Source organism: Mobula birostris, chromosome 8 (genome assembly GCF_030028105.1).
Source record: "Mobula birostris isolate sMobBir1 chromosome 8, sMobBir1.hap1, whole genome shotgun sequence".
NCBI lineage: Eukaryota > Metazoa > Chordata > Chondrichthyes > Myliobatiformes > Myliobatidae > Mobula > Mobula birostris.
Genome location: NC_092377.1, coordinates 115,748,352 through 115,775,505, shown reverse-complemented (window position 1 = coordinate 115,775,505; position 27,154 = coordinate 115,748,352). Strand labels below are relative to the sequence as shown.

General features: G+C 40.3%; 1 protein-coding gene across 2 annotated transcripts in view; it reads left to right on the top strand.

Annotated features, from left to right (window-relative positions):
• The window catches only part of LOC140201612 (probable methyltransferase TARBP1), a 398,438-nt gene that overhangs the window by 152,328 nt on the left and 218,956 nt on the right, over positions 1–27,154 (top strand). For both annotated transcript variants that reach the window (XM_072265981.1, XM_072265979.1), the window contains 2 exons: positions 1,536–1,797; positions 2,866–3,048. In XM_072265981.1, coding sequence (XP_072122082.1) covers positions 1,536–1,797; positions 2,866–3,048 — 445 coding nt within the window. The remainder of the gene's footprint in view (positions 1–1,535; positions 1,798–2,865; positions 3,049–27,154) is intronic.

The window sequence follows — 27,154 nt, the reverse complement described above, 5'->3', positions numbered from 1 at the left end:
GCACAACAGACAATTAACCCAGCAGCCCACAATTCCTTGGGATGTGGCCTAAAACTGGAACACAGAGGGAGAACAGAGAGCATGAGATGTCTGGGTTGAACCCAGACAAGCTGCAGCTCTAGTAGCTTTCCATGCTTATCATCAGCCTATTCATTCTTAAATAATGAGCTATAAACTAAGTCCTGTGCACAGTACTCCAGCTCAAATCTCACCAGGGGTCAATGTAATTGAAGTAAGATATCTCGAATTTTATCCTTGCAGTAAGATAACCATGCTTGCATTGAGTATAAATGTTGGCAAGTCACGTTGCAACTGTACAAATCTTTGGTTAGGCTATATTTGGACTATTGTGTGCTGTTCTGGTCAAGAAGGATGTGGAGGCTTTGGAGAGGTTCACCAGGATTTAGTCTGGATTCGGGAGAATGAGCTATGGGAGTCTGGTCAAACTTGGATTGTATTTAATGGAGCGATAGAAGCAGAGTGAAGACCTGACAGAAGTTAGGTTAAATTAGCTTCATTGTGGGCCAAAGGACCTGATCCAGTGCTATACTGTTCTGCGTTTTATGCTTAACTTCCTAATTGCTTGCTGAACATGTAGGCTATATTAACTTAAATTGTGTACAAGGGCAGTCTCTGATCAAGAAACCTTGTGATTATTCACCCTTTAAAAAATTACTTCATCATTCTATTTTTCCATGAAATTATTTATTAATTCTTTAAAATGTTGATAATTGTTTAAGTAGTGCCATAATATTTTAATGAGTTTCTAATTTATCTTATGACCTTGTGATTGTTTTATTCAGGTTTCAGGTTGAACTAAATCACTTCCAAACTTTTTCAAAATGAACAATAGGTGTTTAGTGTTCTCTAAAAGCCCACTGACTACACAGTCATCAATTAATTTTTTCTCATTAGACACTGTTAGATCTAAAATAGTCTCTTTTCTCATAGGTTCAATATATCGATATGGGAAAATATCTGTTGTGTACTCACAAAGTTCATCTCTCACATGGTTATTGCTAATTTGATTTGCCCATCTAAATGTAGGTTGTTATCCTGCATGATTATTGAATTAGACTAGTTATAGGGACTTCTCAGATCCTTTATCAGATCTTAGATATTTAGTCCCATATTACCATTTCAGTTTTAGGAATTATACATGATGCACATCTTTTTTGTCTCCAGCTGTTCATTAGGTTCAGTCCATGAGTATAGACCGTACTGTAGGGAATTCTTCCTGAAATGTGTCGAGTGCAGATGTATTTCTCCAACTATACAGAGACCAAAACTCTGCACAGCACACAAGTTGTGGTCTTCCTGAAATGTGTGGAGTGCAGATGTATTTCTCCAAATATACAGAGACCAAAACTGTGCACAGCACACAAGTTGTGGTCTTACTAATACCCTGGCAGAAACTTAAAAGGTGACAGGAGCAGAATACATTTGCTAAAATGCTGAAATGTTTTATAAAATGTTGAATTAGTGCTTTACTGCTCCTGGCGTTAAACTGAAGCAATTTTTCACTGCTCCTTTAGACTTTTAGAGGACGGATCTTCAGCCCAGGGCTGGGGGAAGATATCTGCACAGTATGTCCATGACCAATGGGTCTGCATTTATTTTACCTTGAACAAATCTCTTCCATTGCCTGAGAGTGCAGCCAAGAAGAGTGGTGAAGTTTCTTCACATAGTGTAGAAAATGCAACACTCACACTCCATGCCTGTACTGAAGCTCTGAACATAGTTCCAGCTGACCAAGTACTTCCCGTGCTGCAGTGCATGAAGATTCTTGTGCCCAAGGTAAGCAAAATTGTTTATTTATTTAGAGATGCAACATGATAACAGACCCTTCCAGCCCAAAGAGGCTGCACTGCCCAATTACATCCTGTCCAGTCTGCTTTGACATTCCGTCATGGCTGACTTATAATCACTCTCAATCCCATTCTCCTGTAACCTTTAGCCTCATCAAAAACCTATCAACCTTTGCTGTAAATATATCCAATGACTTGGCCTCCACAGCCATCTATGGAAATAAGTTCCACAGATTCACCACCCTCTGGCGAAAGCAATTCCTCCTCTTCTTTGCCCTACAGGGACGTCCCTCTATCTGAGGCTGTGCCCTCTGGTCCAGACTCCCTCACCGTAGGAAACATTCTTTCCACGTCCGCTCTATCTAGGCCTTTAAATAATCAATAGATTTCAATTATATTTCCACCTCCCCATTTTTCTAAGCTCTAGCGAGTACAGGCCCAGAGCTATCAAACTCTCTGAAAACTGTAACCCTTTCATTTCTGGAATCATTCTGGTGATCATCCCCTGGATGCTCTCCAATGCCAGCTCACCTTTTCCTAGATAAGGAGCCCAAAACTGCTCACAATACTCCAAGTGTGGTTTGACCAATACCTTATAAAGCCTCTTATTTGCTCTCTCATTTGCTTTTATGCTGTCTTTGAATCCCCTTGACACTCACATTTGCCTCCTTATTCTCCTTTTGCTTCTTTGGCATGAGGGAGGAAAGCAGAGCATCCGGAGACAATGTATGCAATACATACTCCTTACGGACAGCACCAGAACTGAACCTGGCTTACAAGCACTGTAATAGTGGTACCTACCATGCCATCTACAAATTAGATGCGACAGATTGTGGGCTTGTTGACATGAAGATACCTCTGAATTATTCCTGCAAGTTAAACAATGGTCGAATTTCACACCTTCTAGCTACTATATAAATAATTTTAATCTTTCTGGAGTCTTGGCAAAAGTTTGGTTCAACAAGCATTCAGCAAAGCAGCCTGAAATTCAATTATATTGGTAATTTTCTTTTCAACTGAGTAATTATAGATGAGAATTTGTTCTTGAATTGTTTAGCTCTCTAGGTCTGAAGAGTCTCTGTGTGTGAAATCTCTTGACCTAGCTTGGAAGGCAGTGGTGGATCTGAACAACAACCAGCTGTGTTTTTGGCCTACTTTAAGTGCTTTCGTACGAATTGCCTTCGACCATCAACTACTTGCGGTAGCAGAGGAATGTCCTATTCGACTGAAAGTGAAGGAGGTAAGATTAATATTATCATCTTTGGTATCTGTGAATTATTACTTTCAAGAATGGAAGCTATTTGATCTCCATTGGTTGTGGTACCTCTTTGAAAGAATTTTCCTTTAAAATGTCTTTATTGAATATACTTCCACCACCTTTTCACTGAGGATATTCCTGGTCTTAACAGCACATTGTGTCATGCATATGTTTGCAATTAGAATCAGAGTCATATTCAGGTTTATTAACACTGATATATATTATGAAATTTGTGGCAGCAGTACAGTGCAAGACATTAATTACTATAAATTACAAATCAAAAACATAATTAATAAACTGTGCAAAAGAGGAATAATGTAGTGTTCATGGGTTTATGGACTGTTCAGAAATCTGATGGTGAAGGGGAAGAAGCTGTTCCTAAAAATTGATTGTGGATCTTCAGGCTCCTGTGCCTCCTCCCTGATGGTAGTAATGAGAAGAGGGCATGTCCCAGATGGTGAAGGACCTTAAAGATGGATGCCACCTTCTTGAGGCACTATCTTTTGAAGATGTCCTTGATGATGGGAAGGGTTTGCTTCGCATCAAATGAATCAAGTTTATGATCTTCACCTAAAAGTACTGATCAGATGTGGATTAATTACATCTTTAATATCACAACAATCTCACTATCATTTTCACCCTTGCATAAGGTGGCAGACTTCTAGAATCAACTGTCGAAGCAAACTATGGTTGAGTGAGAACCTGTGATATTCAAGTGATACTTGGATTTATCCTTGGGGGGGAGAGAGAGATTTTAAACTATGTATATTTCACTTTGAAAAGCAGCCAAAAATGCTCAAACCTGAATGTTGAGTTTAGCAATCCATTCAAATTGTTTTAACTTTGAATGTATAGCATGCAGCAGCCAATTTAGATGTTGTTGAGTATGTGACCAGTGCAGACATATAGAGTGGGCAGTGGCTGGTAGACATATATCAAACAGGATGCAGTAGTTCTGGATGAAAACCAGGCAATAGTTTTAGGTGAATAGTTGTCTGCAGGTCTGAATGGACAGTGGTGCAGACATCGTAGAAGCATTCCTGCGCAGGTCTGGAGTGGAGCTTGAAAAAGCAACCAGTTTTCAGCGGGAGTCTTTGATTGGACAGTGGTGCAGGCATAGTAGAAGCATTCTTGCGCTGGTCCAGAGGAGAACTTGAAAAACCTAGTCTCCATAAAAAAAAGAGGTACTGTCTAATGGAGTGGTCTGAGTCAGAGTGGTAAGGCTTTGGCTCAGTAGGCTTCGGCAAGAACATGTGAAGGGGAGGTTCCTCCTTATTCCTCCTTAACTCTGTTCTGCCTACCTGCCTGTCCTTTCATTGCAATGTATATCCCTAGATGTTAAGCTCCCAGCCATAATCTTCTTTCAGCCATGATGTGGTGATGTGTACAACATCATACTTGCCAATCTATAACTGTGCTACAAGTTCATCGACCTTTCCATATACTGTGTGCATTCAAGTATAACACCTTCAGTCCTGTGTTCACCCTTTTTAATTTTGTCCCCCTTTTACATTGCAACTCATTTTGTTGACTGAGTTTTGCCCGATCATCAGCCTCTTCTTGCTAACAGTCTCATAACACAGGGGTTCCCAACCTTCTTTGCACTGCGGACCAGTTTCATATTGACAATATTTTTGCGGACTGGCAGGGATCGGTCCCTCCGCGACTGCCTATCCGCATGTCCATCCCCACGGATCTCCCACCCGGCACTTATCCCTGTAAGTGTAAATGCCACACCTGTCCCCACACCTCCTCTCTTGCCACCATTCAGGGCCCCAAACAGTCCTTCCAGGTGAGGCAACACTTCACTTGTGAGTCTGTTGGGGTCATCTATTGCATCCGGTGCTCCCAGTGCAGCCTCCTCTACATCAGTGAAACCCGATGCAGATTGGGGGACCGCTTCGTCGAGCACCTCCACTCCATCTGCCACAGCAGACAGTATCTCCCGGTAGCCACCCACTTCAACTCTGCTTCCCATTTCCATTCAGATATGTCCATACGTGGCCTCCTCTACTGCCATGATGAGGCTAAGCTCATTTTGGAGGAGCAACACTTCATATACCGTCTAGGTAGTCTCCAACCCCTTGGTATGAACATAGAATTCTCCAACTTCCGGTAATTCCCTTCCCCTCCCTTCCTCTATCCCTATTTCACTCTGCTCCCTCCCCTAGCTGCCTATCACCTCCCTCATGGTTCTGCCTCCTTCTTATACTACCCATTGTTTTCCTGCCTATCACCTCACTGCTTCCCCTCCCCCACCCCTTTGTCTTTCAAATTACTGGTTTTTTAAACTGAACCTACCAGCCTTCTTCTAACCCTCCCCACCTTCTTTCTTCAGTCGTGACAAAGGGTTCCAGCCTGAAACATCGACTCATCATTTCCACTGATGTTGCCCGACCTGCTGAGTTCCTCCAGCATGTTGTGAGTGTTGCTTTGATGCCAGCATCTGCAGATTATTTTGTGTTTATCATATCTGGCAAACTGGTCACGTATCTGGCCACGTCTTGGTCACACATCAAATACAAAATTCTTTCGTTTCCCTCCAATACAGCAATCTTGTCCTCAGGTCCTCCATGCACATTTGGTAACAAAATACTGGGTAGAGGGATCTCATTTCTCTGTTTCAGCCTGGCTTAAGGATCCCCCACTCTTGCTTTACTTCCGACCATGGTGATGAATCTTCATCTGCTTAAAGGTGTCGTACCTGATTGCTTGAGAGTTAAGTCGCCAGGTCCTTCAGAAGATCATGAAATCTGTAGATCATTAATTTGATTTAAAAGTTAATTGCTTAAAGGGAAATTGCATGCTACAGGTTGCAGTGAGAGTATTTCAAAGGAGGTATATTTACAAGTATTGTACGTAGCCTGCAGAACATTGTCATGGTTCATCAGCACCATCTTGATCATGTTCTTTTAGAAATAACAATCCTTTGAATGAGATATTTCTTTGCAATGGTGGATGCCCTGAAGCTTCTTTTTAAACAGATACTTCTTCCTTATACTTCTTATTCAAGACTACACTCAGAACCACTAAGTGTATATTCATGGTCATCTCCTGTTGTAGTCCATCAACTTCAAGGTTCAACACGTTGTACATTCAGAGATGCTTTTCTGCACATCACTGTTGTAACGTGTGATTATTCGAGTTACTGTCACCTTTCTGTCAGCTTGAACCAACCTGGGCATTCTTCTCTGACCAATAAACAAGGCATTTTCACCTACTGTACTGCTGCTCACTAGATTTTTTTTGTTTGTTGCATCATTGTCTGTAAACTCTAGAGACTGTAGTGCCTGAAAATCCCAGGAGATCAGCAGCTTCTGAAATACACAAATCACCTCGTCTGGCACCAGCAATCATTCCATGGTCAAAGTCACTTAGATCACATTTCTTGGCGTGAACAACAACTGAACCTCTTGACCATGAATGCTTGCTTTTATGTATTGAATTGTTGCCACATGGTTGTCTGCTTAGATGTTTGCGTTAATAAGCAGGCGTACAGGTGTACCTAATAATTGTGTTGAAGGCATAAATTAGATAGTAATAGTTGGTGACAGCTATATATCCAGCAGCAATTGTCTTCCAAACAATTAGTGCCAATCTTCGATTACTTCGTTATGAATGAATACTGTATAAGCAAGTTTTCTGATAGCCAGTCTTTAGAGAAGAATGGCTTGAATCTCAAGAGAACTGGTTTAGCTCTAAGAGTGTGTAAATGCATCAGTGGTAGTGTGCAAATTGATTTACATGCTTTTAGGAAGCATTAGTGTCTTGATTTGGCAGTCCCAGCAGCAAAAAGTCTCTCATTTAAAGCCATATGTTTCCCTACAGAATCAGAATCAGAATCAGATTTATTATCACCAGCATGTGACGTGAAATTTGTTAACTTAGCAGCAGTTCAATGCAATACATAATCTAGCAGAGAGAGAGAAAATAATAATAATAATAAATAAAATAAAACATAATATATAAACAAGTAAATCAATTACATATATTGAATAGATTATTTTAAAATGTGCAAAAACAAAAATACTGTATATTAAAAAAAAGTCCAAAGCTTCAAAGTCCATTATACATAATATAGCAGAGAAAAAAAACCACAAAATAAAATAATAATAATAAAAAATAAGCAAATTACGGTGTACATATATTGAATAGATTAAAAATTATGCAAAGCCTTAAGAAAGGCACAAATGCCACCCAGCTGGAAGGAGGCGATAATCTCAGCTATACTGAAAGAAGGCAGGAATAAAATGGAATGTGGGTCACTTAGACTGATATCTGTTCTTAATGTGAATTATAGAATATTTACCTCCATCATGGCCAAACGATTAGAAGAGTTTCTACCCACACTGATACATAATGATCAGACAGGTTTTATACAACATTACCAAACACAAGACAATATACGAAGGACACTTCACATTATGGATCATATAAAAAAATGAAATTGAAGCAATAGTGATAAGCGTGGACACTGAAAAGGCATTTGATTTGGTTAACTGGAATTTTCTTTACAGAGTTTTACATAGATTTGGTCTACATGACATAATTATTAAAACTATACAGGCATTATACGACAATCCTACTGCTAGGATTAAAATCAATGGATAGTTATCTAATAGTTTTACCCTAGATAGGGGCACGAGACAGGGTTGTGCATGGTCACCACTATTCTTCGCATTATATCTGGAACCATTAGTTCAATACATCAGACAAAATGAAGATACCAGGCAAATTATGATTAAAGGGACAGAGCATAAATTGGCCTGTTACGCAGATGACATTTTGATCTATCTAGGGCAACCAACATACTCTTTACCTAAATTGATGCAATCCTTTGAACAATATAGCGAATTATCAGGATACAAGATCAACATATATAAAACCCAATCACTTTCATATAACTATAGCCCACCAACAGAAATTGAAAGTAGATATCCTTGTTCATGGCAAACAGAGTCTGTCAAATACTTGGGCATCATTATGCCAAAAGATTTGGCAAAATTATCAGAATGCAATTATCAGCCTATATATAAAAAAAATTAGGGAAGATATAACAAGATGAAACCTAATTCCTTTTTTTAGTCTCAGTTCAAGGATTGAATCTATTAAAATGAATATACTGCCCAGACTATTATATCTCTTTCAGACCCTACCGATAGAGATTAACCAAAATCAATTCAATAAATGGAACAAGATGCTATCAAGATATATATGGCAAGGTAAAAGGCCCAGGGTTCATCTCAAAACTTTGCAATTAGCCAAGGAAAAGGGGGGATGGGGCCTACTGTTAGAGATTATTATTTTGCAGCACAGTTGAGAGCTGTGATATGCTGGTGCAACCCATCGTATGACGCTCAATGGAAAAACATTGAGGAGAGGATACTTTCCATCCCCATACAGGCAATTTTGGCTGATAACAACCTACAAAGTTACATAAATACTATTGATAGCCCATGGGTGAAATGGACTCTTAAAATATGGAAAACTATTATAAAAGAATATAAACTAGAGAGAGACATTGCAATTCTTAAATGGTGTGCATATGACTCGGATTTTATGCCAAATAAACTGGATGCTAGATTTAAGGACTGGACAGCTAAAGGAATAACAGCTATTTGCAATATAATGAAAGAAGGAACACTGTTCAGTTTTGAAATGCTCAAAGAGAAACACTTATTAGAAAACAAGACTTACCGATATTTACCGATGCGACAGTATGTTAATAGGATGGTTAAAAGTGTAACCAAGGCAAGTACATGTCTGATAGAGCTATTTAGAAAAGCATATAATTCAGACAACAGTAGTAAAATCATTTCAAGTGTGTATAGGGATTTGTCAAATCTTAAAACACATTCAACTTCATACATTAAAACAAAATGGGAGGAGGAAGGAGGGATAATAATATCTGAGGAAGACTGGACGATAATATGGAGGTATCAATGGACGTGTACCAGTTCACAGAAATGGAGGGAGTTCGGGTGGAAAAACTTGATAAGATATTTTATTACACCCTCTCAGAAATCCCATTATGACAGTAACCTCCCTGTTTGCTGGAGAAATTGTGGAAATCAAAATGAAAACCATCATCATATTTTCTGGGAATGCCCCATTATCAAAGACTATTAGAGTGGGATACATAATGCCCTGCAAGACATCTTTAAATGTGAAATACCCTTAGAGAGTAAGACCATATATTTTGGGTATATACCTCAAGAATGGTTGAAAAGAGATAAATATTTAATGAATATACTGCTGGTGGCTGGTAAAAAGACCCTTACCAGGAAATGGTTATCACAGGAGAGCGCAACTTTAAATGTATGGATGGAAATTACAATGGACATTCACAAAATGGAGAAGATAACAGCATCTGTTAATCATAAGTTGGAACAATTTGATTCATACTGGGAAAAATGGTTTAACCACATAACACCTCATAGGCCTAATTTTATTCTCATAAGTCAATGAATATGTTGTAAAAAAAAAAGAGATCATTCCCTACTTTGTACATAGTTTTTTCGATTGTTCTTTCTTTCCTCTCCTTTCTATAAGTGTATACCATAGAAACCATAAAAACTACAGCACAGAAACAGGCCCTTTGACCCTTCTTGGCTGTGCCGAACCATTTTCTGCCTAGTCCCACTGACCTGCACACGGACCATATCCCTCCATACACCTCCCATCCATGTATCTGTCCAATTTATTCTTAAATGTTAAAAAAGAACCCACATTTACCACCTCGTCTGGCAGCTCATTCCATACTCCCACCACTCTCTGTGTCAAGAAGCCCCCCCCAATGTTCCCTTTAAACTTTTCCCCCCTCACCCTTAACCCATGTCCTCTAGTTTTTTTCTCCCCTTGCCTCAGTGGAAAAAGCCTGCTTGCATTCACTCTATCTATACCCATCATAATTTTATATACCTCTGTCAAATCTCCCCTCATTCTTCTACGCTCCAGGGAATAAAGTTCTAACCTATTCAACCCTTCTCTGTAACTGAGTTTCTCAAGTCCTGGCAACATCCTTGTAAACCTTCTCTGCACTCTTTCAACCTTATTTATATCCTTCCTGTAATTTGGTGACCAAAACTGAACGCAGTACTCCAGATTCGGCCTCACCAATGCCTTATACAACCTCATCATAACATTCCAGCTCTTATACTCAATACTTCGATTTATAAAGGCCAATGTACCAAAAGCTCTCTTTACGACCCTATCTAGCTGTGACGACACTTCTAGGGAATTTTGTATCTGTATTCCCAGATCCCTCTGTTCCACTGCACTCCTCAGTGCTTTACCATTAACCCTGTATGTTCTACCTTGGTTTGACCTTCCAACGTGCAATACCTCACACTTGTCAGTATTAAACTCCATCCGCCATTTTTCAGCCCATTTTTCCAGCTGGTCCAAGCCCCTCTGCAGGCTCTGAAAACCTTCCTCACTGTCTACTACACCTCCAATCTTTGTATCATCAGCAAACTTGCTGATCCAATTTACCACATTATCATCCAGATCATTGATATAGATGACAAATAACAATGGACCCAGCACTGATCCCTGTGGCACACCACTAGTCACAGGCCTCCACTCAGAGAAGCCATTCTCTACCACCACTCTCTGGCTTCTTCCATCGAGCCAATGTCTAATTCAATTTACCACCTCTCCATGTATACCTAGCGACTGAATTTTCCTAACTAACCTCCCATGTGGGACCTTGTCAAAGGCCTTACTGAAGTCCACGTAGACAATATCCACTGCCTTCCCTTCATCCACTTTCCTGGTAACCTCCTCGAAAAACTCCAACAGATTGGTCAAACATGACCTACCACGCACAAAGCCATGTTGACTCTCCCTAATAAGCCCCTGTCTATCCAAATGCTTGTAGATTCTGTCTCTTAGTACTCCCTCCAATAACTTACCTATTACTGATGTTAAACTCATCGGCCTATAATTTCCCGGATTACTTTTCGATCCTTTTTTAAACAACGGAACAACATGAGCCACTCTCCAATCCTCCGGCACTTCACCCGTAGACAGCGACATTTTAAGTATTTCTGTCAGGGCCCCCGCAATTTCAACACTAGTCTCCTTCAAGGTCCGAGGGAACACTCTGTCAGGTCCCGGGGATTTATCCACTTTAATTTTCCTCAAGACAGCAAGCAACTCCTCTTTTCAATACCTCAGATAAATGTTACGAGATTTGTGACAAATATGATTATATGATATATATGTACAGTATCTGAAATACATCTTATGGAAATGTTTGATGATCTTCAATAAAAAATAAATTACAAAAAAATCATGCAAAAAAACAAATACTATATATTAAAAAAGTGAGGTTGTGTTCATGGGTTCAATGTCCATTTAGGGATCAAATGGCAGACGGGAAGAAGCTGTTCCTGAATCGCTGAGTGTGTGCCTTCAGGCTTCTGTACCTCCTACCTGCTGGTAACAATGAGAAAAGGGCATGCCCTGGGTGCTGGAGGTCCTTAATAATGGACGCTGCCTTTCTGAGATACCGCTCCCTGAAGATGTCCTGGGTACTTTGTAGGAAGGAAACATTATTTCAAGCTAGTCTAGTGAGCAACACACATCAACTTTGATGTGTGTTGCTTGAATTTCCAGCATCTGCAGAATTCCTGTTGTTTTAGTCTAGTGAGCAACTTACTTTGCTTTTAGTATGGCATATTGAACCAATAACCCATGTTAGCATTTTGTGACCTGGGGAAAAAGTATTTCCTCTTGTAGGAAGGCTTCAAAAATTATGTTGTCTCCATATTGGGCAGTTAGCTTAACGCCTTATAGCACCAGCGATTCAAGTTCAGTTCTCACCTCTCTCTGTCAGAATTTTGTACGTTTTTTCATGTGACCATGTGGGTTTCCTCCCACATCACAAATACTTGCGGATTCATAGGTTAATTGGTCACATGGGTGTAATTGGGCATCACTGATTTGTTAGACTGGAAAGGCTTGTTACTGCGCTGTATCTCTAAATAGATATTGTAATCGGCAGAGATGAAGACAGCATCCTCCTATTTTGTGCAAGTCATTGAAAGTCTTTTGCTGTCATTTTGAAGTTTTTGTGTTTAGTAGTTAAATTATAACAGCTCTCAGAGCAAATTTCATCACAAGAAAGACTTGTCATCTTTTCCTAGATGATTAAAATTGCACAATGAAATTATGCAATTAGATTCTGTTAGCCTTCCCTAAATATTACCTGAGATGTGGGCACAGAAGATACTGCAGAGGCTGGAAATCCAGAGTAACACACACACAATGCTGGAGGGACTCAGCAGATCAAGTAGCATCTGTGATGGGAAATAAAGAATCAGTGTTTTGGGCTGAGACCCTTCATCAGGATCTGAGATCTGGTGTCAGTTTCACAGTATTTATTTGTTCATTACAAAATTATAAATGTCAATTATACATGTCTGCTTTTACTGGGGAACATTGGAGGAACACTTTTCCGTAAATTAGCTTTCAGCATGACCTAATTTTCTTCTAACGACTGCTGTTGAATAACTTACTTAGTTATTGACTTCCATCTAGTTTATTCTGTAGAGAGTCTGTAATAATATTTTCATTATATTATAATTTTGATTTCACTGCTTATTTTTACTGACCTCTAATTTTTTAAATTAATGATCATTTCATCTAAAGTTGATATGATAAAGAATAAATTGTTGCAATTTAATTTTCCTTTTATTTCTGCTGTGGTGTACAATTTTCTTTGCAATTAATATATTTATTTATCTAGTTTCTGTTTTTTCCATCAATATTTCATGTTTACATGATGAAATTTTGCTGTAATGTTTCCTTCTTCAGTCTGCTCAAAATAGGTTTATTTGCATTTCTGCTCTTAGTTCATTCATTTGTACTCAATAGAGTTATTGATAACGATTTCATGTTTTCGCCACCATACAGTACACTTTGCAGTAGTTTTGATCTCAACAAACAGTCAAGGTCTTTATTGTAATTTCTGTAGAAGTTCATTGTAATATTTCTCTGAGTATCTCAGGTTTCCAGCATTGTATTTTGGTTTTTATGATGTGGCATTGTTGTGAGCCATAAATCCCTAGTAAAGCAATTACAATGCAAGATAAATAGTATCACATGAGATACATGGTACAGAAATAGACCACTCTATCCAACAAGTCCATGCTTTTTTGTGCTCCTCACAAGCCACCAGAGTCCTTCTCCTTCATATCCTTGCACAGTCCCACCTTACTTAAAGGTACAGCCATATCGTGCTCTGTGAATACTTGGATCTCACCACTCTGAGTAAAGTTTCTGAGTTATCTGTCTTATTTATTTTGGTGACGGCCTTATAAAGATTATCCCTAGCATTAGAAACATTCTATCTACATCATCATCATCAGGTGCCATGCCCAGTTTGAGCTTTGACTGCCATGGCCCACACACTCTTGTTTCGGGTCAAGTGAATCAATTCATTGGTATTCATTTCCAATTCTCTGGCTGCTGTCTCCATTATTATTTGTCTTTGTCTTCCTCTTGCTTTCTTCCCTTCAATCTTTCCCATAATTACCGTGCATTCTAACTCCTCTTTCCTAATCACATGTCCAATGAAGTTATATTGCCTTTTCGTGATCTCATACATTATTTCTCTTTTTGTGTTTGCTCTGTTCATGACATCCTCATTAGATATTCGTTTCGTCCATGATATTCTTTGCATCCTCCTCAAAAACCACATCTCTGCTGCTTCAATTCGTTTTCTCTTGTTACTAGATATTGTCCAACATTCTGAACCATATAACATAACTGGATGAACGTACTCTGAGGCAGGTTGTCATGCCTAGTTTAGTATTGGTCAGTATACTCTTCATTCTCGTAAAGGTGTCTTTTGCCATCCCTATTCTTCTTTTGAGTCGCACCTGCCATCTGATGTCACCCAGCTTCCTAAGTAGCAAAAGTTCTGTTTTATGTCTTCCCCATTTATTCTCAGCCTGCAGATAGGATTCTCCTTCTTTTTGGATATCACCATACATTCTGTCTTTTTGCAATTGATAGATAGACCCATTTTTGCACTTTCTTCAACAATTATATCAATTAAGTTTTGTAGTTCTTCCTCCGTACTTCCAGTTAACACAGTGTCATCTGCATATCTGAAATTATTGATGTTTTCACCGCCAACTTTGATTCCCAAGATGTCTCTTATTTTTTGTAATATTGTTTCACTGTACACATTAAATAAATCAGGGGAGAAAACACACCCTTGTCTAACGCCTGTCTTGATTTTCGTAAACTGACTCACTTCTCCATCTATTCTTACAGCGGCAGTTTGTTCCCAGTACAGATTTCTGATTAGGTGGAGGTCTTTCGAATCTGTATCTAGAGTTTTCTGTAATATTTCAAATAACTTATTGTGCTTCACTTTATCAAATGCTTTTGTGTAGTCGATAAAACAAATAAGCAAATCTTTTTGCTCTTGAATAGTTTGTTCTGATAGATTAGATTAGATTATGAGGACACGCAGTCCCCTTTTATTGTCATTTAGTAATGCATGCATTAAGAAATGATACAATGATAGTATCCTTAACATCAATATTGCGTTTCTTGTACCTTTGTCTTTCACAAAACCATATTATTCTTTGCCTATTTCAGCTTGTATCTTACTTTTAGCTCTTGTCATCAAAATTCTTAGAAGTACCTTGGTGATATGACTCATTAAACTTATGGTCCTATGTAATTCACATTCTATAGCTCCAGCTTTCTTAGGAAGAGTGATAAATACTGATTTTTTTCATCTCTTCTCGTATTATTCCAGTCTCATAAATGTCATTGATTAAATCAGTAAGATTTTCAATTCCATAATCTTCAAGGGCAATAATTTGTTCTATTACGAATTCATCAGGACCTTTCTTCATCTTATTTATTGCATTACGAACTTCAGTTTTTAAGATACTTGGACCTTCAATGTTTTTCTTAATTTCTGGTTTTTCGCCTCGATCGTCTTCAAACAATTCCTGAATATACTCACTCCATCTGATCTTAATCTCATTTTTTCCCATGATAATGGTACCGTCCTTTGCTTTCAAACATCCACCTGAAGAACAGAGGCGCTTTTTACCAGTGATATTCTTGATTTGTTGATGTGACCTTCTTGGATCAGTAATAGGGATTCTTTCCATTTGCTCACATTCCTGGTTTAACCATTCTTTTAACTTCGGGTCTCGGCCTGAAACGTCGACTGTACCTCTTCCTAGAGATGCTACCTGGCCTGCTGCGTTCACCAGCAACTTTGATGTGTGTTGCTTGAATTTCCAGCATCTGCAGAATTCCTCGTGTTAACCATTCTTTTTTGGCTTTTTGACATAAGCTTTTAATTTTTTTATCTAAGGACTTATATTCTATAGGATTTACTTTCTTCTGTCTCCTTTCTTCCATTAGATTTTTGATTTCATCTGTCATTCATTTATTCTTTGTGCTTTTTTCTTTTTTAGGAATCAGTGACTTTGCTGATTCTACCAAGGCGTCCTTTAGAGTTAAATTTCATTTCTACATGATTGCCATCATCTTCAACAGATTCTATTTCTAGACTTTGAAATCTATTCCTTACTTCAATTGTAAATTTTTGTCTTAAGTTTTCTTCTTTAATTAATTGCAAGTAGTCAAGGGATTGTTCAGGTTTTTGCTTCTTTAGTTTTTTAAGTTTTACCTTTACGTGTCATACTACTGGGTTATGGTCACCATTACAGTCTGCACCTGGATATGTTTTGCATTGAGTCACTGAGTTTCTAAATCTTTGGTTTATAGTAATAAAGTCAATTTGATTTCTAGTGTTATCACCTGGACTTCTCCAGGTCCACAGGCGTCTTGGATGGTTTTTAAAGTAGGTATTCATAATGACCTGATTATTCATCTTGCACCATTCTACCCATTTCTCACCCCTTTCATTTCTTTCCCCAGTCCAAATTTTCCATCAGCACCTTGTCCTACTTTAGCATTTAGATCTCCCATGACAATAACAATATCTTGAGATTTGCATCCATTCTTTGCTTGTTCAAGCTCTTCATAGAATTTATCTATATCCTCATTTGTTCTGTTGTTGGTGCATATACCTGTATAATTGCTAAATCAAATGGTTGTCCTCTGAATCTAACAAGGAGCACTCTTTCTGATATTGCCCAATGTCCTAGAACACTCTTTGCCATGTTTTCATCCATAAGAATTCCTACTCCATTAGTATGGGATGTTCCACAAGAATCAACTAGTGTTTTATTTCTAATCTCACATGTTCCAGCACCTATCCAACGAACTTCGCTAATTCCCATGATGTTGATCTTTAGTCTTTCCATTTCACTTATCACATTGTCTAATCTTCCTGCTTGATATAGGGTTCTTACATTCCAAGTGACAATAATTTTCTTTTGTTTTACTTGAATTTTATGAGCAGTAGCTTGATGATGGTCGGGTAACCCCTGCTGGTCAGAATCAACCCTAACGAGTGAAGCATCTTCAGAGTTGTCTTGAAAATCCTCTTGACGCTGTTGTTGTGTGATACATTTTGTGAGTTTGACCATGGTTTTCTTAGCAAATAGCAACGGTGGTTTGCTGTTGCTTACCGTTGGGTGAACTAAAGAAATCGCCATTTCTCTTCCCAAATGTTCATCCGCCTGTACTATACCCGTTGACATTTGAGGTCCTAGCTCATCCGCCTTCTCCGTCATAAGTTCAGTTACTGAACCTGCCGGATCTGCCGTTGGTCTTCGTGCGTATCCTGAGCAGGAACCCTTGCAGGTGCTACCATTCCGGGTGAGAGCGGCCCTGGGAGCAATGAATGACTAAGGGGTAACTCTACTTTCCTCAAAGCTCTGAAAGTCCCCAGTCAGAGCCTCATCACCAGTTGCAGTTTAGAGTCATACCCAGGACTGATACACACACGCATGCACGCACGCGCGCGCACACACACACACACAAATAAAACTAGAGGAAAAAAATCTACATCATCAATAACAAAACCTTTCATAATTCTGTTAAGTAAATTTTTTCTCATCTTATGTTCTGAAGCATAAAGAGACCATCTGTTCATCTTTTTCTGCTAAGTATACTCTCAATTTTTTCACATCATCCTGGCAGCCTTCACTGCTTCAATCTCTTACGGAATATGTTGACCAGAAATGCATGCAGTACTTATGAACTGACAAAGATTTGATGTTCAATTCTGCCCTCTAAAGGACATAAGCAGAAAATGCTGCACATACACAGCAAGTCAAACAGTGTCCGTGAGGAAAGAGAAGCAGAGCTAATGTTATCATTGGAGACAATTACACATATCACTTCAACTCAGTGACTTGGAGCCACTGAACTCAACATGGAGAAATCTCATGACAATCCCATTGACCAATGAGACGTATGACCTGCCCTGCCATATCTGAGACTCTATTTAGGTACTTTAATATTATTCATTGATTAAATAAATAATTGATTTGTTAATGTCCTGGTTAGTGTCCTGGTCCAAGTTTACACCACTGTCCTAATTTACCAGTTCCCAGTTAATTGAAGACTACTATCAAAAACATTGTCAGTGAATGTGTAATAAGTTTCAGCCCAGTTTATGGGTTTTCAGTAGTGCAAAAATTAGTCCACATTAGAAGAGATTGCAGCACTGCTGAAAATCACAGTATTTGATGACGGGAGCTCAGTGAGACTGTTGCCCCTCTGTGATCATGTACTCACTCAGATCAGGTTCCTTCTTCTCCAGCCCTTGACCTTTCCCACTTATCACTTTCCAGCTAGCCTTCTTCTCTCTCCCCCCTCCACCATTTTATTCTGGCATTTTCCCCCTTCTTTCTTAGTCCTGTAGAAGGGCCTCAGCCCAAAACGCCAACTGTCTATTTATTTCCATAGATGCTGCCTGACCTGCTGAGCTTCTCCAGCATTTTGTGTGTGTTGCTTGGGATTGAATCAAACTTGTCTGACTATCTTAGTCTTTGGCATGCAGGTAAAAGTAGATACCGATATTTGGAATGCAAATATTTTGAGTTCATAATTGTTTTAACGGAATAATAACTAAATTGGAAATGGCTAAGTAAGAGTAAGATTCTTTTTTGAAGGAATGCAAAGTTTTTGGAAGGGTATCCAGAGGATAGGATAATGAGGGGAAATTCCATAGAAGTACACAAAATTGTGAGATGTATAGAATTCAAGTAGGCTTTTTCTATTGAGGTTGAGTGAGGCTAGAACTAGAGGTTAGAGGTTAAGGGTGAGAGATGAAGTATCTAAGGGGAATCTGAGGGGGACCTTCTTTACTCAGAGGGTAATGCGAGTGTTGAATGAGCTGCCTGTGGAAGTAGTGGTTGCAGGTTTGATTTCATCATTTAACAAAAGTTTGGATAAGTACCGAGATGGGAGAGGTATGGAGGGCTATGGTCACTGAGCCTTCTAAGATGTGCAGGTGCACAGCCTCGGCGCAACAAAAATGCTGACACAATCAGCCTTTTGCTGCGGAGCTGGAACTGCATGTAGCTAGAAACCTTTTACCAAACGTGAAAGGTTTTCTTTGTTGTACTCTATTTCATTTTAGACATAGAAACATAGAAAACCTACAGCACAATATAGGCCCTTCGGCCCACAATGCTGTGCATGTCCTTACTTTAGAAATTACCTCGGGTTAGACATAGCCCTCTATTTTTCTAAGCTCTATGCACCTATCCAGCAGTCTCTTAAAAGACCCTATCGTAACCGCCTCCACCACCATCGCTGGCAGCCCACTCCACTCACTCACCACTCTCTGCTTAAAAAAACTTCCCCCTGACCTCTCCTCTGTACCTAGTTCCAAGCACCTTAAAACTATGCCTTCTCGCGTTAACCATTTCAGCCCTGGGAAAAAGCCTCTGACCATCCACACGATCAATGCCTCTCATCATCTTATACATCTCTATGCATACACGAAAATTGGACTTACCATCAATTCCAAAAAGACTCAGATCATCTATCAACCGTCACCAATTGAGACAAATTGGATAGAACTGTCAATTCAACTTGGTGAAACAAGCCTGGAAAACGTGAACCACTTTCCGTATCTTGGAAGTCACCTCTCCTCCAATGTTGACCTTAATGACAAGATCCAACATCACCTTAAACGCGCTGGAACAGCTTTTGGATGTCTCTGAACAAGAGTCTTTCATGATCATGACATCCGAACAGACACCAAAATGTTAGTGTACAAAGCAGTGGTAATCCCAACACTCCTGTATGCATCAGAAACCTGGACAACATACCAACGACATCTGAAGGCACTTGGAAAAGTTCCATCAACGCTGTCTTCGAAACATCTTAAATATCAGCTGGGAAGAGAGAAGAACCAACATGAGTGTGCTAAATGAAGCAAAAACAACAAGCATTGAAGCCTATGTCGTCAAGAACCAACTAAAATGGAGCGGTCGTGTTGTTCAGATGAAAGACGAACGTCTGTGGAAACAAGCCTTCTACTGCCACCTTAAAGAAGGCAAACGTAAAAGAGGCGGACAACAGAAGAGATTCAAAGATGTCTTAAAAGCCAACATGAAGAAATGTAACGTCGACACCAATGCCAAGGACAGGAAACTCTGGCAAGCCATCATCCGAGAAGGAACAGCAACTTTCGAAGCCAACAGATGTGCAGAATTAGAAGAAAAGAGAAGAAAATGGAAAGAGAGGCAGCAACAACCAAAGCCTGAATTGCCATCTGGAAGTACCTGTCCTGAATGTGGAAGAACTTTCAAATCCAAGATTGGACTCATAAGCCACTTGAGAGCCCATACGTAGATCAACAGAACGAAGACCATCATCCTCAACCTTGAGGGATAGCCACGACGACGACTATCAGGTCATCTCTCATCCTCCATCACTCCAAGGGCAAAAGGCGAATTCACTCAACCTATTCTCATAAGGAACACTCACAACACGCTGGAGGAACTCAGCAGGTCGGGCAGCATCCATGGAAACGAACAGTCAACGTTTCAGACCGGACCCCTTCGTCAGGATGCTTATTCTCATAAGGCATGCTTCCCAATCTAGGGAGCATCCTTGTAAATCTCCTCTGCACCCTTCCTATGGTTTCCACATCCTTCCTGTAGTGAGGCAACCAGAACTGAGCACAGTACTCCAAGTGGAGTCAGACCAGGGTCCTATACAGCACTAATAATATCTCTCAGCTCTTGAACTCAATCCCATGGTTGATAAAGGCCAATACACCGTATGCCTTCTTAACCACAGAGTCAACCTGCTTAGCAGCTTTGAGTGTCCTATGGACTCGGACCACAAGATTCCTCTGATCCTCCACACTGCCAAGAATCTTATCATTAATACTATATTCTTCCATCATATCTGACCTGCCAAAATGAACCACCTAACACTTATCTGGGTTAAACTCCACCTGCCACTTCTCAGCCCAGTTTTGCATCCTATCAATGTCCTGCTGTAACCTCTGACAGCCCTCCACACTATCCACAACACCCTCAATCTTTGTGTCATCAGCAAATTTACTAAGCCATCCCTCCACTTCCTCACCCAGGTCATTTATAAAAATCACGAAGAGTAAGGTTCCAGAACAGATTCTTGAGGCATGCCACTGGTCATCGACCTCCATGCAGAATATGACCCGTCTACAACCACTCTTTGCCTTCTGTGGGCAAGCCAGTTCTCGATCCACAAAGCAATGTCCCCTTAGATCCCATGCCACCTTACTTTCTCAATAAGCCTTGCATGGGGTACCTTATCAAATGCCTTGCTGAAATCCATATACACTACATCTACTGTTCTTCCTTCATCAACGTGTTTAGTCACATCCTCAAAAAATTCAATCAGGCTTGTAAGACACGACCTGCCTTTGACAAAGCCATGCTGGCTATTCCTAATCATATTATGCCTCTCCAAATGTTCATAAGTCCTGCCTCTCAGGATCTTCTCCATTAACTTACCAACCACTGAAGTAAGACTCACTGGTCTATAATTTCCTGGGCTATCTCTACTCCCTTTCTTGAATAAGGGAACAACATCTGCAACCCTCCAGTCCTCCGGAACCTCTCCTGTCCCCATTGATGATGCAAAGATCATTGCCAGAGGCTCAGCAATCTCCTCCCTCGCCTCCCACAGTAGCCTAGGGTACATCTCGTCCGGTCTCGGAGAATTATCCAACTTGATGCTTTCCAAAAGCTCCAGCACATCCTCTCTCTTAATGTCTATATGCTCAAGCTCAAGTATAAAATCAGGTATACTCTTCAATTAATAAATTCAAAAATATGTGCTTTTTCAATTTTCATTCTGAATATTCATAGTATGCATATTTTAAATAAAAGAATATTTGAAGTGTCATGCAATTTTCAGGCTGTGTAAAATTTTCGTGCCCAAAGCAGATGTGGGTCAATGGGACTAGATGAGCCAAAGGGCCTGTTTCTGTGCTGGAGTGCTCTATGACTTTGACTGTGACTCTTAAGCTGGCCAAGCAGGCTTCAGGATTGTTAATTCCACAGTCTGCTGCATTTACTTTATCGTTTCTAATGCACAGCAATTGCTTCCTTACACTTGCACTGTAGTGACTTGGATTTGTATTTCCTGAGCTAGCGTACATTTTTACCAAGTTGGAAGTCAGGTGTAATTACATGAAATAAGCTCAAATGGTTATTAATCTAAGTGATTCAAGCCAAGTGAATAGCATGTTGAGATAATTATTAAAAGAAAAGCTGTCAATTTTTAGATGACATCTTGTTATTAAGTGAGCCAATAATCCCATTAAAGTTATGATTGATATGAAATAGTTTGAATCTGAAATGCTGCTTTTGAGTCAGTATATGTCTGCCCCTTGGTCATGCAACCTGCAGAAAATCGCATACTATCGAAGGGTGCCCATTTTTAGACTTTGATAAGCAGGAAAGATTCTTAATTTGTTAATTAACTCATAGTAGCCTCACTATTGCAGGCATCAAAGTGCAAACCAGAATCCGGCCTTGTTCTGGGAATCCTTGGTAGAAATAATTGTATAATTTGTATTATTATCGGTAATTCCAAGTACTTGGTATAAATTAATACAGTAGATCAAGACACCTTAGTTACAAATGTTTTAAGCAATTAACAATCCAGGCTAGAAGTCTGGCTAGATTGCAGGTTGAAGCTTTGCTTGAGGAAACAGGAGCAGAAGTTGGCCATCCCTCGGTCAGTGTTCCATCATGCAGCTCCATCATGTGTCACACAGATCTATTTCGATTTTGTGTCTGTTACACCTCTAGTCAGCTTTGACATTTTCAGTTCACCGCTGATCCACTTTTGAGGAAATATATTTCCACTATTCTAATAAATATAAAATCTGTTTGTTTAATTTTTTAATTAAAGATGCAGGCCTTTCCAGCCTAACAAGCCTCATCGCCTACTTAACCCTAGCCTAATGATGGGACAATTTACGATGACTGACGAACTTAGTAACCAGTATGTCTTTGGACTGTGGGAGGAAACTTGTGCTCATGGAAAGAACAAACAAATTTCTCATATACGGCCCTGAGCTGTAATAACGTTGCACTAATCGCTAGGTTACTGTGGCGTCTTATGATGCGTCAGCATGATTAATTTTCATATAGTAAAAAATTTCATGATATTCCACAAGATCAGAATAAAATGACTAGTTTCCTCCCTTTACTTTGTTTGCCCTAGCCTCTTCCTTTAAACCCTTCAACCAGATCGTCCCTTATCAACACAAAATGCTGGAGGAACTTGGGACAGGCAGCATCTATGGAGGGGAATAAACAGTCAACGTTTTGGGGCGAGACACTTCATCAAGGCCCAAAATGTCGACAGTTTATTTCCCTCCGTAGATGCTGCATGACCTGCTGAGTTCCTCTAGCATTTTGTGTGTGTTCTGCAAGATTTCCAGCAACTGCAGATTGCCTTGTTTTTATCATCCTTTATCAAATATGCTCGTGATCCTTTCTAGCATACTCGCCTGTGGGTCAGTATAATGGCCAAATGAACAGAGATACTAGCACCAGAGTTCCACTGTATTGTGTTAAGATGCACTCAGTCAGTAACTTCCTCCCAAGAAGACGAGCAGTAGGTGCACTTGAAAGCCATGTGGCTCGTCTTGTCTACTCTGTCATTTAGTAATATGGCGGCACTGTAGCGTAGCATTAGTGCAACACCTTACAGTGCCAGCGATCACTGATGAAGGTTTAATTCCTGCTGCTGTCTGTAAGGGCTTGTACATTTTCCCCATGACCACGGGAGTTTCATCCAAGTGTTCCGGTCCCCTTGCATTTTCCAGACAAGTGGGTTAGGGTTAATAAGTTCAGTTACTGACTGAGTACAATGGGACTCTGGTGCTAGTATCTCTGCTGCCTTCAAGCCGACCTCTGCCCATTTGGCCTTTATACTGACCCACAGCCAAAAGCTACTGATAGGTAAGTATGCTAGGAAGGATTACTGGCCTGATGCTTGAGCACCGATGATGGCAACATTTGCAGGCTGAACCCAGCACAATCCTGGGACTGTGCCAGATATTGATGCAGATAACACATTTCACTGTATGTTTCAATGTACATGTGACAAGTAAATCTGATCTTAATCTTTAATCCTTTGCCTCAGTTCCACTTTCCTTTACTAAGAAGGAGAAGATGGCGGCGCAACGGCAGCGTGCGCGGCCACTTCGGTGGTGATGTCTGTTATCTGTCAAGTATGGGACTGTGCACAATTCTGATTTGATGGAGACAGACGTGAGAGTACGGAGGAACATCTGGAAAATTTCTGAAATGCCCGCTTGGCTGCCGCTGCTACTGTGTCGTAACCGGAATCTCCGGAGCTGAAGGCCCCGAAATCCTTGGCTTCGTGTGTCTCACCAGCCGGGGCGAGGTCGAAGGCGCTTGGCAGAGGATGGCACTCGGGAGGCTGTATCGGAGAGGCTGGTCGGAAGCTTGAAGTTTTCGGACAGATGGACTCAGTGTCGGCTGTGGTCAGCTGCTTCCAAGGCATCGGCAAGTTGATGGTGCCTGGAGGTTTATGGCAGGGAATTTCTCCCTTTTGCCACCTGCTATCGGGACTCGCAAGTTGATTGACTCGGGACTTTGAGACTTTTTTTTTTACTGTGCCCATGGTCTGTTCTTCATCAAATTATGGTATTGCTTTGCACTGCTGTAACTATATGTTATAATTATATGGTTCTGTCAGTGTTAGTCTTTGGTTTGTCCTGTTTTCTGTGATATCACTCCGGAGAAACATTGTATCATTTCTTAATGCATGTATGCATTTCTAAATGACAATAAAAAGAGGACTGACTGTTCTCATAATCTAATCCAATTTCCCTTGATTCATTATCCAAAAATATTCTGTCCTGAGACAGAATCTTGTTCATTCATTTCTCAAATCCTCAACTTTGAATGAATCTGCAGCTTCACTTATTTAATGTTGAATTAATGTATTAATTGGTTTGTGATTTGGTTTCCATGTAACTGCTAACTGCCTCAGTGTTATTATGCTGTATATCAATGCTTTAGATGATGGAATAGATGGCTCTGTAGCTAAGTTTGCAGATGATACGAAGATTGGTGGAGGGGCAGGCAGTGTTGAGGTAACAGTGAAGCTGCAGAATGACTTAGACAAATTAGGAGAATGGCTCAGAGAGTGGCAAATGAAATACAAAGTTGGAATATGAATGGTCATGCACTTCTGTAGCAGAAATAAATGTGCAGACTATTTTCTGAATGGGAAGAATATCCTGAAGTCTGAGATGCAAAGGACTTAGGAGTTCCTGTGCAGAACAGCCTAAAGGTTAACTTGCAGGTAGAGCCGGTGGTGAGGAAGGTAAATGCAATGTAGCAGTCATTTCAAGAGGTCTAGAATACGAGAGCAGGGATGTGATGCTGAGGCTTTGTAAGGCACTGGTGAGGCCTTACCTTGAGTATTGTGAACAGTTTTGGGCTCCTCATCTGAGAAAAGATGTACTGGCATTGGAGAGGTTTCAGAGGAGGTTCACAAGAATGATTAGAGGAGTGAAAGGGTTATCATACGAGGAACATTTGATAGCTTTGGGTCTGTACTCGCTGGAATTTAGAAGGATGAGGGGGATCTCATTGAATGCTGAAAGGCCTAGACAGAGTAGGTATGGAAAGGATATTTCCTATGGTGGGGGAGTCCAGGGCAAAATAGCACAACCTCAAGATAGAGAGGTGTTCATTTACAACAGAGATGTGGAGGCATTTCTTTAGCCAGAGGGTGATGAATTTGTGGAATTTATTACCACAGGCACCTGGAGGCCAGGTTGTTGGGTGTTTTTAAGGCAGAGCTTGATAGTTTCTTGATTGGACACAGGGAAGAAGGCTAGGGAGTGGGCTGAGGAGGGGAAAAAAGGATCAGCCATGATTGATTGAAGGACCAGACCCAATGGGCTGAATGGCCCATTTCTGCTCCCATGTCTTAAGGTTTAATATCCATTCTTCCCCTCTAATGAAGATAGATATATTGTGACTGCATTTCATATATTTTCATAAACTGGAATGCATGGATTCTTGATTCATTTCTCATGATTTAGAGTAAAGTATATATGGACGTTCAGCATGCAAGTTTGATAATATTGGAAAACTAACAGTTTGTTTGTTGCTCAATACACAGATCCTGTCTTCATGTAGGTGGATAATAATTAACAAAAATGGGTAAGCAACTTAGTCCTGTACTGCCACTTAATCAATCATTAATGCTGTGGAGGAGCAATCTTAATAATAGTGAAAGCATTTGTTTTAAAATAGATCTTTAATTGACCACAGTGGTGCAGCTAGTAGAACCAGTGCCCCATAGTGTGAGAGATCTGGGTTCAATCCTGACTTTGGGTTCTGACTTGTGTGGAGTTTGCATGTCCTCTCTGTGACTGCTTGGGTTTCCCCTGGGTGGTCTGATTTCCTCCCATGTCGAGTATTGATTAGTAGCCTAATTGGCACTGTAAAATTGGCTTATTGTTTGTATGTATGGTAGAATTTGGTGTGAAATAGTTATTTGTGAATGTGGAGTGAATTAAAAAAAATTGCATGTAGGTAGGATTAGCGTAAAATGGATGCCTGATGGTTGCTGTGGACAAGATTGTGTCTCTCTGATTCTCTCTGTGATCAGTGCTGAGGTGTATCTCAATCCACCAAACATAGAACATAGAGTAGTACAGCACATTACAGGCCCTTCGGCCCACAATGTTGTGCCGACCCTCAAACCCTGCCTCCCATATAACCCCCCACCTTAAATTCCTTCATATACCTGTCCAGTAGTCTCTTAAACTTCACGAGAGTATCTGCCTCCACCACTGACTCAGGCAGTGCATTCCACGCACCATCCACTCTCTGAGTAAAAAACTTTCCTCTAATATCCCCCTTGAACTTCCCTCCCCTTACCTTAAAGCCATGTCCTCTTGTATTGACCCTACTCGCCAAGACCTTCTTATGCCCCCTTCTTGCTTTTCCCAGCCCCTTCTTAAGCTCCTTTCTTGCTTCCCTGTATTCCTCAATAGACCCATCTAATCCTTGCTTCCTAAACCTCATGTATGCTGCCTTCTTCCACCTGACTAGATTTTCCACCTCACTTGTCACCCATGGTTCCTTCACCCTACCATTCCTTATCTTTCTCACCGGGACAAATTTATCCCTAATATCCTGCAAGAAATCTCTAAACGTCGACCACATGTCCATAGTACATTTCCCTGCAAAAACATCATCCCAATTCACACCCGCAAGTTCTAGCCTTATAGCCTCATAATTTGCCCTTCCCCAATTAAAAATTTTCCTGTCCTCTCTGATCCTATCCTTTTCCATGATAGTGCTAAAGGCCAGGGAGTGGTGGTCACTATTCCCCAGATGCTCACCCACTGAGAGATTTGTGACCTGACCTGGTTCATTACCTAGTACTAGATCTAGTATGGCATTCTCCCTGGTCGGCCTGTCCACATACTGTGACAAGAATCCGTCCTGGACACACTTAACAAACTGCCCCATCTAAACCCTTGGAACTAATCGGGTGCCAATCAATATTAAGGAAGTTAAAGTCACCCATGATAACAACCCTGTTATTTTTGCACCTTTCCAAAATCTGCCTCCCAATCTGCTCCTCTGTATCTCTGCTGCTACCAGGGGGC